At 49.8% G+C, this 12,635-nt stretch overlaps 1 protein-coding gene across 1 annotated transcript in view; it reads left to right on the plus strand.

Annotated features, from left to right (window-relative positions):
* Nucleotides 1–12,179, plus strand: part of TRPV3 (transient receptor potential cation channel subfamily V member 3) — a 28,340-nt gene extending 16,161 nt beyond the window's left edge. Inside the window, exons 8-17 of the mRNA XM_037133027.2 lie at nt 150–326; nt 1,325–1,483; nt 2,198–2,299; nt 3,422–3,495; nt 5,732–5,897; nt 7,615–7,681; nt 8,910–9,184; nt 10,269–10,381; nt 11,637–11,716; nt 11,991–12,179. Coding sequence (XP_036988922.1) covers nt 150–326; nt 1,325–1,483; nt 2,198–2,299; nt 3,422–3,495; nt 5,732–5,897; nt 7,615–7,681; nt 8,910–9,184; nt 10,269–10,381; nt 11,637–11,716; nt 11,991–12,085 — 1,308 coding nt within the window. The 3' untranslated portion in view covers nt 12,086–12,179. The remainder of the gene's footprint in view (nt 1–149; nt 327–1,324; nt 1,484–2,197; nt 2,300–3,421; nt 3,496–5,731; nt 5,898–7,614; nt 7,682–8,909; nt 9,185–10,268; nt 10,382–11,636; nt 11,717–11,990) is intronic.
* The last annotated feature ends 456 nt before the right edge of the window (nt 12,180–12,635 follow it).

Consider the following 12,635-nt stretch of genomic DNA (forward strand, 5'->3'; position numbering starts at 1 on the left):
CACAATCTCACCCATTCCACAGAGAAAGCCAGGCCCACGGGTCACAGCAACAGCGGGACCCAGTGTATCTTTGCTGGGAACATCTTCCTGGCTCTCTTGGCCCCACACTCCATTCTGTGGCTGACCGTTGTTCCTCTTCCTGTCCCCAGATCCTGAAGTACATCCTCAGTCGAGAGATCAAGGAGAAGCCCCTCCGGAGCCTGTCCAGGAAGTTCACCGACTGGGCATATGGGCCCATGTCGTCCTCACTGTATGACCTCACCAATGTGGACACCACGACGGACACCTCGGTGCTGGAAATCATTGTCTACAACACCAACATCGATGTGGGTCTCCCAGAGGGCTGGGGAAAGGCAGGGGTGGGGGGTGGGCTCTGGGGGTGCTGGGAAGACCCCATGCCACTAACTGGACATTTCTGCAACCCCCCAATTCTTTGTCTTAGTGGGCGGAGTTGGCACAATGCGGGCAAGGCCTGTGTAGAGTTCACTTGTTCCTAGAGGTCCTTGGGTGAGGGCCTCCCAGTCCCTGGGTCCTGGGCAGTGTGGGTGTGGAGGAGGAAATGGTTGGTGTTGATCTTCTCCGTCTTGTTTCTCCCCCACCACACTTCTCACTCTATGTGACCGTGCTTAGAATTCCCTTTGCCCCCCAAATGAGGGTCAGGGAGTACATAGTTCTGGCAACCAGGAAGGCCTTCCTGGAGGAGACCAGAGGGGAAGGTCATTAAAGCTGGAGGGGAAGAGAGAGGATCAGCAGTGAGCAGTTTTTGGCTCTGGGGATGGTGAGGCAGCAGACTGGATCCTCATTCTTTACATTTTACCAAGAATCATGCTTCCCAGAGCCTGACTGGTCTGGGGTCTTCATGGACCCTTGGCACACCCTGGTGGGTAGGGCAGTTTGATTGATATCAGTTGTACTGGTGAGGAGACGGAAGGACCAGAGTGGGTCAGGGGCTTTCCTAAGGTTACACAGTGAAGAGGGGCTAAGTTGGAGCTAGAGCCCCAGTCACACTCCTTCTCCCTTCCAGCCCTTGCTCCCCACTGAACATCAGGTGCCCCTGGAAGCCTGGCTCCTGGGGTGGTTGGCTGCTGCCTGGGCCCACTGGCAAGCATCCTCAGGAGCTGGAAATTACTCTCCTGACATTTCCTGCCAAACCAGTCCACTGGACATAATGACTGTCCCCCCCCCACCCCCCCGCCCCCAGACTCCACCTGCCAGAGGCAGTGCTGACTCACATGCTGACTCACAGCTTCTTTTGAAACGAGGGCCTTTGACAATGGTTCCCCCTCGCCTCCTGTCCATGGTGACCGTGGTGGTCTTCCCCCAGAACCGGCACGAGATGCTGACCCTGGAGCCCCTGCACACGCTGCTTCGGATAAAATGGAAGAAGTTTGCCAAGTACATGTTCTTCCTGTCCTTCTGCTTTTATTTCTTCTACAACATCACCCTGACTCTCATCTGTTACTACCGACCCCGGGAGGAGGAGGTAGGTAGGCCCCTTGATGCAGGGGGTCAGAGCTGCAGGAGCTTGGAGCTGCCCCCAAAATCTCTGCTCCTCTCTGGGGATGTAGACCCAGAGAGGAGAAGAGATTATTGTGGGCTTCCCTAATTGTTGTCCTTCATAATTTCTAGGGAACTGAGTATGTCTCTAGTGCTTAGCTGGGCTAAGCCCCGGATGCTGAGCCCCAGGCTGACCCATATTGGGGGAGACCTGGAGAATTAGGAGACCCAGAGCCCAAGCTCTGTCTAAATCTAGGGTTGATTGGGTGTTTCTGATGTGAAGTCCACAGGATACAGAGGGAGGGGGAGGTTGCTTTCACAAGATTTCCCACCACACTGGGGCTGAGTTTCCATCCATCACTCGGGGCTTTACAGAGAGTTTCAGCATTATTGAACTGTGATGAGGCCCTGTGAGTGTCTGAATATGGACGGGTTCTTGTAAAGACAGGTGGCGTGAGGTGTGAGGGCTGTTAGCCTATTCCTTGCTGTGGAGATCTGGGTTCCTGGCGTGCGTGGTGAAGGCAGGGGCAGGGAGCTGCCGTTCCTTCTCGAGCCTTGCACAGACATTGGCCTACCTGCTGGCTTCTGGCCTGGCCTGAGGGTTCAGCGTGTGTGCATGTACAGTCCCTCCAGAGCTGGCACTACCCCTGCCCTCGTCACAGCCCACCCTGCACCATTCATTCCCTCCCCTTCTTCCCAGGCCCTCCCACACCCCCTGGCCCTGACGCACAACATGGGGTGGCTGCAGCTCTTAGGAAGGATGTTCGTGCTCATCTGGGCCATGTGCATTTCTGTGAAAGAGGTGAGTGGGCCACCGAACCCTTCCAGGTGACAATACAGGCAGGTGACAGCAGGCTTGGTTTTGATTCCACCCTCCTCTGCCATTACTGCTGTGGCTTTGGGGAGCCACTTCCGCTTTAAGCTATAGATTCCTTAGTGACAAAATAGGAATAAATAAATAAGCAAGCCTATCTTACCTACTGCATCTCTGCACCCCTCCATCCATCTCTCACTCATCTGCCATGTATCTGCCCACCCCAGCCACTCGGTAACCCATCTTCCTCTCTCTTCTGTCTACCCATTGAGTCACCTTCCTCTCTCGTCGACCCAGCCACTCAGCCTTCCATGTGAATGCCCACTCGCACCACCCACTGTGCTTCGGTCCTTCCACCTTTTCCTCTGTTTATCAGTCTGCCACTTGAGTGATCCATCATCCATCTATCTAACCTAGTCAACAGGTGTGTTCTGAACATCACCTAATGAGGGGCCCTGGGAGAGGAACAGGGAGAGAGGGTTTGTCCTCTGAGGGGACTTCAGAAGGACACGAACATCTAGATTCTGGCATAGGCTGTGAAATGACTCTGCGCTGGGTTCAGACCAGTGCTCAGAGGAAAAGAGATGACTTTTGTTGGGGACGTGGCACTTACTGTGGTAGGACTGGGCATGAGGACGTGGGGGACAAGGTCACTATAGGGCAGGCATGGGGAACAGCACAAAGGCTCCTAAGGTAGAAAGCTAGGCTATGCAGTGGTGGGCAAAGGTGGGTTTCACATTTGTAAGTACATCAAACACAGAGTTTATTCTTGTATTACTATTTATGAATTATTGTATTATTATTATTATTATTAATCTATTCCCTCCCCCCCCACCCCGTATTTAGGGGCTGGCAGGGAGCTGCATGGCTATACTGTTTTACAGGTTCTGGGGGTGAGGAGAATGGTGACAGACATACAGAGATCTGGGGGAGCATGCACTCTCACCCCAGATGGCCTCTGCCCTCCAGGCACAGTCCCCTCTGTGGCCCTCGCTGGGGCTCTGGCTGTGCCTTCACACACTGAGTCTCTGTCCTGGGGAAAGACCTCCTTCCTTAGAGCCTCTGTTGAGGCAGGAAGAGACTGAGCTTTTCTTTCCTTTCTGGCCGCAGGGCATTGCGATCTTTCTGCTGAGACCCTCGGATCTGCAGTCCATCCTCTCAGATGCCTGGTTTCACTTCGTCTTGTAAGTACATCTGTCCCCTTTGTCACCATCTCACAGGCAAGGCTAAAGTCCTATACGTGGTGGTTGCTCTGTCCCTCTGGGACAGCCATCCTACCCTGTCACCATGCTCCAGTGTCCCAGGCATTCTGCCATACTCACATGGCCAGGGGCCTCCTATCTCACTTCTGGTAAGAGAGGCACGTAGATGCCCATAGAAAGGTCCAGCAAACCCTAGGGCAGCGCCCTCCATCAGGCTGCAGTGATGGCCGACTCCATCCTGCCGTGGAGCCCCAGGCAGCAGGCTGCACAGAGAAGGCATGAAGAAACCTAGCAGGGCTGTTTACTTTTCCCTAAAGGGTTCCATAAGTTGCCTGGGGTCTAGAAGTTGCCATCTTGGACCCTGGCAGATCAGAGCTGGAAAGTACTTGAGAAATTGTTGAGTCTCATCTGCAGGTATGAAAACTGAGGCCCAGAGCAGAGAAGTGAGTCACTCACAAGTCACTTGGAACTTCAGTGGCTTTGAAGCCAGTCCTGGCCTCTCTGTCATCATCTCCCCACGCTAGTGCAGACTTGGCCCCCCACACAGAGCCCTTGCCAGAGAGCTCGGTTCAGCCTGCCTGAATGAGGTCATGTGCAGCTGACTCCAGAGGCTTACGTGGCCTTTGTCTGAATGAGCAGAGGCTAGCCGAATCTGCAGCAGGGGATGAAGAATGCTGATGTTGTAGCTCCGTGGATGCCCATGAAATCCCTGTTCTGAGTGTTTATGAGACAGAGTCTATAGGACTTTGAATCTTGGCCTGATGTTTTCAATTACCCAAGTGTTTTATTAAGTATGCACCTGCCTTTCCAAAGCGTGAACTGAGCTCTTCATCCCTGTGGCCAGGTGCAGCAGCCCCATGATGCAAGTCATGCGAGAGCCTTTGAGACAGTATGGTGATTCCAGAGAAAAACCGTGTATACAGCCAGCCATCAGCGTCACTGCAGACAAAAGGCACCAATGCATTGCCTTGCTTTTCTGCTTCTGAGCTGTTTTGTTAGTGTAGAGAGAAGTGTAGACATGCTTCTTCACTTCAGTCCCCAATGCACCCATCAGCCAAATATTTGCTTGTCACAGCACGAGAGAAACTAGGTTGCCTGTGTCCTAACTTTAACTAGTTACATATTTTATAATGGTGGAGATGGCCTGATGTTATAAGCAAGAGAGGGCTTTATCTGGATGTCTGCATGACGGATGGTGTACACATACCTATACTGCACTTAAAAAGTTTTAAGTAGTAGAAAAATACATGTAACGTTAACATTACCATCTTAACCATTTCTAAGTGTGCAGTTCAGTACTGTTCAGTGCACTCATGTCGCTGTGTAGTCAGGCTCTTGGTTCCTTTTTCTGGCAAAACTGAAACTGTATCCACTAAACAGCAGTTCCCTAGTCCCCTCCCCCGGACCTTGGTGATGACCATTCTATTTTCTGACTGTGCATTTGACTACTCTAAGGACATCATATAAGTGAAATTATATGATATTTGTCTTCTTTGTGATGCTTATTTCACTTGGCATATATTATGCTTTTTTAAAAGGTAAAAAAAAAAGTAGGTTTGAGAGATTTTTGTTATGATTGGCCTATAAGTATAAATATTGTCAGCTTTTATCATTTGGGTTAAAAATGCAATCATTCATTGCATCCTCTACTCCAGTGGTTCTGAACTCTGTGTGAGAATCAGAAATCATGTGGGTGTTTTTAAAAATGTGCAGCCTTCTGGGCTGCTCTCCAGATCTCCTGAATCAGAATCTCCTGGGGCCCTGGGGATCTGAGATTTTATAAAGTCAGCTGTTGCCCTGGCCAGTGTGGCTTAGTTGATTGGAGCATTGTCTCATACACCAAAAGTCTGGGGGTTCAATTCCTGTTCAGGGCACATACCTAGGTTGCAGGTTTGATCCCCGGTCAGGGCGCATATGGGATGCAGCTGATCTATATTTTTCTCTCACATTGATGTTTCTCTCTTTGTCTCTCTCCCTTCCTCTCTCTCTAAACATTAAAAAAAAGGTCAGCTGCAACCAGCCCATTGCTGGCCCCAACCTGCATCTGGCAATGTGGTCTGGGGTTTAGACACAGTCTAAAAGGTTTGGCACAGCCTTACCACTTCAGCATTGTCCACCAGGGTGGTGGTGTAGGGTTTCAAGGGAGGCTGGGGTTGTGACTGTCTGCCCTGATGCTGAGAAGTAAGTAAGGCCCTTGTCTCCTGTGTCTCCTGAACAGTTTTGTCCAAGCTGTGCTTGTGATACTGTCTGTCTTCTTGTACTTGTTTGCCTACAAAGAGTACCTCGCCTGCCTCGTGCTGGCCATGGCCCTGGGCTGGGCGAACATGCTCTACTACACACGGGGGTTCCAGTCCATGGGCATGTACAGCGTCATGATCCAGAAGGTTCGTTTGGGGTCAGGCAGGGCCCTCAGAGAATGTTCACTTTTCAGTTGGGGAAACAGAGGTCTGGAGAGCAAAAGGGGTTTGCCCAAGGGACAGGCCGCTGCTCTTCTTCTGACTGCCACAGTCTCCATCTGCCCTTGGTCTGCTCTAAGTGTCCAGACCAAGTGCCTGGGCTTGGTGGGCATTGAGAAGGGATTCACTCTGCGAAGGAAGGTTCTCACCACTAGGCAGTGGTGTGCTGGTATTTAACAACTGGTTCTCTGGGAAATGCACACACATAGATACATCAATGTCTGTTATAAAATTTACTGAACAGGATGTAACACACAATTTCCTTTCTAAATAACAATAAAACATACAATAGTCTTTATTGTAAATTCCACATAGCTAGTTGAGTCTTGCTGAATAATTTGTCGATTTTTGTTGAATTCCTATATCTGCCGCTAACCTATGGTTGCAACTGACAAATGAGTGTCATTCCAACATAAATGTTGGTTGATATTTTTCTTTAAGGAGTAAAATGAAGGTGAAACCAGGAAGGCGTGTTGGCACTTCAGTTGGTTGTCTATGATGTGAGCCACTTATTTGCTGAATTGCATGATAGTTTTCAAATACTAGAAGACGACTTTGTTAATATTAGCATGCTGTTCACGATGTGGCAATTACTGATAGGACACATTTGTAAGTTTAATCTACTTTAACACTTTCTCCATTGCTGTCTTCACTCTAGATCGAGACAGTGAACACAACAATGAGTCAGTCTCTGATCTGTAGCATTTACCAATTTCTATGGCATAAATACTCCCACCCTTGCTGATTTCCAGCTACCAACACGACATCTCTGACTGCAGAGCTGGAATGAGATTCACAGTAACACTACGAATAGCATTTCCACCATAGGGCCGTGATAGATATGAATAACTTTAAGAGCATGGATAATTGTAAAATGTAGTAAAATAGCCAAGAAGTGATAAGTTTTGAGGACTCATTATTTCTAGTTTTAATATAACTTATTTACTTATAAGTTTATGCGATTTAATTTTTATTTTAATTTTTTTAAAGTTTCTTTATAAATATTTTATTTATTTATCTTTTAGAGGGGAAGGGAAGGAGAGAGGGAGAGAAATATCAATGTGTGGTTGCCTCTAGTGCATCCCCTGCTGGGAGCTGGCCTGCAACCCAGGCGTGTGCCCTCACTGGGAATCAAGCCTCCATCCTTTGGTTCACAGGCCTGTACTCAATCCACTGAGCTACACCAGCCAGGGCTGATTTAATTTTTATTAATGGCCACATTTAACAAGCAGCTCAAAAAATTTATGAAAACGTAGCGGTTGGCTCCAGTGAGCTGGTAGGAGTTGGCTCCAGCACACCACTGCCCCCAGAAGTGTGAGGGTTCCAGGTGTGAGAGTCTGTGAAGAAAGGTGTCCGAGGGTGCAGTGAAGCAGTGGGAGCAGAGACAGAGTGTGTTCCAGGAGGAAGGAGGGGGGAGGAGGAGGGGAGAGAGCAAGGACAGAAGGCCTCATGGAGAAGGTGGGGTCCAGAGCTGTGCTTCAGAGCATTGGCGGATGGGGCTGAGGGAGGGGGGGATGGCCTTCAGGAGCCACAGTTCGGGCAGGGCGGGAGCCTGGGGGTGTGTGGGGCCTGGGAGGCAGTGAGATCAGTGTGCTGTGACTATGTGCTTAGACCTTACCCTTGAATTTCATTTCTTCCTTTGTAGGTCATTTTGCATGATGTTCTGAAGTTCTTGTTTGTGTATATCGTGTTCTTACTTGGATTTGGAGTAGGTAATTGATTTATACATAATACTAACTTCCACCAAAGCACTTTATACTGATGTCAAGAGGATGAAGCACATAGCAGCCTCAGCAACAATTATATCAGCTACCAGCAGAGTCTGTGGCTGGGCTTTGCCTTCTCCAAGCACTATCTTTTTACTTCTCTCAGCCTCTCAAGGGGGAATCATCATCTCTGATCATAGGTAATTGAGGTTTAGACTCCAGGGTTCGAGCCAGGCCTGTTATTCCTACCCATCCTGACTGTGGACATGCCTCCCACTTGTACATCTGTCCATGTGACTCTTGCAACCTAAGATAGGCTTGGCAGGCATTTTTGTCCCCATTTTGCATGGGGAAACTAAAGTTTACAAAAATTTGATTCATGGTCTTTGAAAAATAGGAGTAAAGCAGCGCACTGAGGTCATCTCCTTTGGCCCTGCACATCACGTCACTTCTGTAGTTCACTCCTGTTAGGCCTGTGAGAGCCTCTGGTCTGCCGGGGACCAGGCTTCGGAGCCTCCTTGTAAAACCTGATTTATCTCTAACCTCTGCATGGGGAGAGATGGTTGTATTTTCCCCCCAGTGATCATTGGCATTTGAAGTGAAGCAGCCATTTCCATCTGCCCATCACCTTTTCTATGTTATAATTTGCATATTTATTCAGTCCTTCATTTGCTTGTTTATTTGTCCATCTATTTACTCAGTTATTAATTTGACCATCCATCCAGCCATCCATCTAGCCAGCCAGCCAGCCAGCCAGCAATGAGCCACTGCTGTAGTGTGTTGGAAAGAAAAGAAGAAAGGGCGTTAGGCTTGGGCCAGGGGATCTCACCACAGAGCGTTAGGAAGACACTCAGGACCTCATGGTCTTGCAGAAAATGACCTAGGCTACCAGAAGTTGGGAGCCCAAAGCTTGGTTGGGGAACCGGAGACACACATAGATTATAACTAGCAATTCTGCAAGGCCATGAGTGATCAAGGGCTGGATGGTGGGGTAAAGGAAGGATAGAAGAATATGGGCTTTGTTAGGCATTAAAGGCTCTCTGCAGACAATCAGTCTGATGAGGCTTCTGGAAGAGCTGGGGCTGAATATGAATTTCAATGGCTAGAGAAAGGGGTCGGGAGGCAGGCCTGCAGTGTGTGGGTGGGTGTGTGTGAACATGCAAGCGTGCACATGCTTGTTGGGTAATTAACCAGGCAGAGAGGCTGAGGAGAGCACCCTGTTATATCCTCCCAGCCCTCGCCTCACTGATCGAGAAGTGTCCCGGTGACAAAAAGGACTGCACCTCCTATGGCAGCTTCAGCGATGCTGTGCTGGAACTCTTCAAACTCACTATAGGCCTGGGTGACCTAAACATCCAGCAGAACTCCAAGTACCCCATCCTCTTTCTGTTCCTGCTCATCACCTACGTCATCCTCACCTTTGTCCTCCTCCTCAACATGCTCATCGCGCTTATGGGAGAGACTGTGGAGAACGTCTCCAAGGAGAGCGAGAGAATCTGGCGCCTACAGGTGAGCCTGGTGCAGATGCTGGGATGGGAGCCTTCACCAGGACTCAGTTCCATACACACTGTTGGCACCCATCAGTACTGGTGGATCTGGGGGGCCTGGGATTCTGCATAAGCTGTCTGTGTTTGGCCGGGTTTGAGGAAGCATTCGTCTAGGTTTCTTGAGTGTAGGGTCAACAGCACAAGTGGGAGGAAATCAGGCTTATGGGGGTGCTCTGCTCAGAGGCAGTGGTGCAATACATGGATGCTGAAGTGTGACCTGAGGTTACATTAAGGGAAGTACAGGGGATAGGACAATGAAGGTGACAATTCTGCTCTCCTTCACCCTGGCCTTGACACTCCCTACATACTGTGGGCCTTACAAGCTGAGAGTACCACCACAGTAACATCCAGAGGTGGTGACCAGGCTTGGGAGAGGGCTGAAAACCACGCATTATAAGAAATGGTGTTGAAACTAGTCTTGAAGAAGGTGTTACCCCTTCAGATACCTGCAGAGCTACTTGTGAGAGGGAATGGCTTCCCTCTGTGATGCCAGAAGGCAGAACTGAGATACATGGGGCAACCGCGATGAAAAAAGTATTGATTTGGCACAAGGAAGTTTCTAGTTATTAGGCCCTTCCTAATTGGCTTATTGATAATGTTTAGGAGAGACCGGAAAAACTATCTCCAGGAAAACTGCTGAGGGGATTCTAAGCCTGGGATGGAAGTGGGACTACATGAGGTCTGAATGCTCCTCACTGTGGGACCTAGGATCCTAACATTTTCAGTTAGGAAGTGCCTGGACTTTCAGAAACATTGTTTATGTCATGTTTAAAGTAATTGAAACACCTTTCCCAAACTTCTGGCTTTTCATTTTTGAATTCTGTAGATTAGCTAAACCCTCAGGATCAATGCATGAAGCTTCCAGGGAGGATGGAGTGGGCTGTTCGGTGGTGTGTGCAGCATACACGTGTGTATGTGTGTATGCCCCTGCACACGTGTGCCGTGTGGGTGTTCGATTTGTGTGTGCATGTGTGTGCACGTGCAGTGGTATGCACACTCACACGCTGGCTCCTCAGCAATGTGCTTAGGTTGTTTTCTGTCCCCAGAGAGCCAGGACGATCTTGGAGTTTGAGAAACTGTTGCCAGAATGGCTGAGGAGCAGATTCCGGACGGGAGAGCTGTGTAAAGTAGCAGAGGGAGACTTCCGGCTGTGTCTGCGGTAACACAGGAAGGGGGCCCTTTGGCTGTAGTCTCTGGCTGGGTCTGGGGAGCCCAGTTGGGGGATGTTGGGGAAGCAGTGCCACACTTGGTGCCGGACTCTTTGGAAGGGAATGTGCTCTTCTGGAGTTGCTGGCCCTGGGACGAGCCTTCCTGAGCTGCAGAAGGGAGAGGAAACGAGACTCCCACCACAGGTCTCCTCTCTGCTGGTTCTAAAGGGCCCCGACAGCCTGTCCCTTTCCCATGTCTGGTTTAGAAAACATGTCCCAGTCTGGCACTCTTTGTCCTTCTGTCTACCCCATGTGGGTTCAGTGACATCAGGGGACCTGAGACACATTTTGTCCTTGGCAATGGAAAGTGAGACAGCTACTTTTGACATATCAAGATTAAAAAAATGTTTTAATCCTTACCCGAAGACATGCTTATTGACTTTAGAGAGAGAGGGAGAGAAACATTGATGTGAGAGAAAAACATCAATCAGTTGCCTCATACGTGCCCCAACCAGAGACTGAATCTGCAACCCAGGCATGAGCCCTGGACAGGAATGGAGCCTTTTGGTTTGTGGGACAATGCTCCAACCAGCTGAGCCACACTGGCCAGGGCTCAAGCTTTTTGATTTTAAAAAAGTACCTGCACATGGCCTGACCATCTCTTCCTACTCCCATCTGACGACCTGACCCTCCAGACTACTTTCTTCCCTTGAGCTGACATTTCTGACTGTAATTGTTACCCTAACCTTTCTGACTGTAACTGTTACCCTAATCGTGTCTCTAATTCTGACAGGCTCACCTGGAGCTGGTCTCTGATGTGAACGTTAGCCCAACCATCGTCTCCAGTTGCAACCCAACACCGCAGACACTGCCCAGTCTTCGGGTGTTTGCATCCTAACCATTTTTAGTGCAGCCCGAACCCTCGTTAACCATCTGTGCATTTAACACTCACACCCTCGTATCTTCTCAGCTGGGGCTCTGCCTCCCTCCTCCCCTCCCTCCTTCCCTAAGGACTGCCTCTCTCCAGTCAGGCACACTGCTTCTGTCTGAAGACATCCCTGTTATATCTCTGAGTTTTGGGGTCCCACACACTGGGAAGAGACAGCCCTGGAGGCTTGGGAAAATTCGGATGGAGGCAGATATCAAACCCTGACCTCTGGGACAGACAGAAGGGAAGCTCTCTGGGACACCCCACACCTCGTGCTGTCTGTCTGTGTTTAATGAGGTGCCGTTGCGAAACGCTGAGAATGACTGTCGCACTCGCAGGATCAATGAGGTGAAGTGGACTGAATGGAAAACACACGTCTCCTTCCTCAACGAAGATCCAGGGCCCGTGAGACGGACAGGTAGTGTTATTGTCAGGGAGGGTGACAGCCGTTCCTGTCTGACCATGTGGCCCTGGGCAAACTGAGTGTGAGGTCCTCATTTCCCCACCTGTCAGATGGGAGGGTTGAGCCAGATTGATTCTCAGGTCCCTTCCAACTCTGACATGTTATAACCTTGGTTGGAATAACTTGTAAAAACCAGGTGGTAGAAACTGGGTGATGCATCAAGATATGGGAGTACTCCTTGCAGACGGCTGTCTTTCTAACATAGTGTTGTCATCTTTTTTTAAAGCAGATCTCAACAAAATCCAAAATTCTGCTAGGAGCAATAGCAAAACCACCCTCAATGCATTTGATGAACTAGAAGACTTTCCGGAAACTTCAGTATAGAAGCAGAATGCAGAGCTGGTGTCAGCATGGGCCATCGGGTGCTACGGGCTGGATCCTGGGCTGTGTGGAGAGGGCTTTGCAGAAAGGGGAGCCTGGCTCTGCCTGCCCAGGAGCAGAAAGCACCCTCCCGCTGAGCGGGTGGCTGAACTAGAGGCAGTTGCCAGTTTCACTGAATGAGAAACACTCTGGATTTTGTTACTTGGTGAAGAGTCTGTGTAAACCCAAGGTCAGCAGTCCTGAGCCTGAGGTCCCTGGAGTCCTGGGTGAAGTCTTTGGATTCACCGACTGGTGAACAGGTCAGCATGGCTGGGAGAGGGGCCGTAGAGAAGAGCAGGAACCTGAGAAGCAGAGCTTTCTTCCTGGCTACATCCCCTTAGTAGCCTCCAGCTCCCACATTCCATGTCTCCCCTGGGTGTCCTACATTTCAGGGGTTCTTGATCCCATCCTAGCACACACAGGGGGCTGAGCTAAATCCGATATCCTGGGGGCAGAGGGAAGTCACTCATGGTAACGTCCTTCGGGAAGCTTCAGGGCACAGGAAACTACCCTT

The sequence above is a fragment of the Artibeus jamaicensis genome, unplaced genomic scaffold (genome assembly GCF_021234435.1).
Source record: "Artibeus jamaicensis isolate MK-2021 breed Jamaican fruit bat unplaced genomic scaffold, CSHL_Jam_final contig_777, whole genome shotgun sequence".
Lineage (NCBI taxonomy): Eukaryota > Metazoa > Chordata > Mammalia > Chiroptera > Phyllostomidae > Artibeus > Artibeus jamaicensis.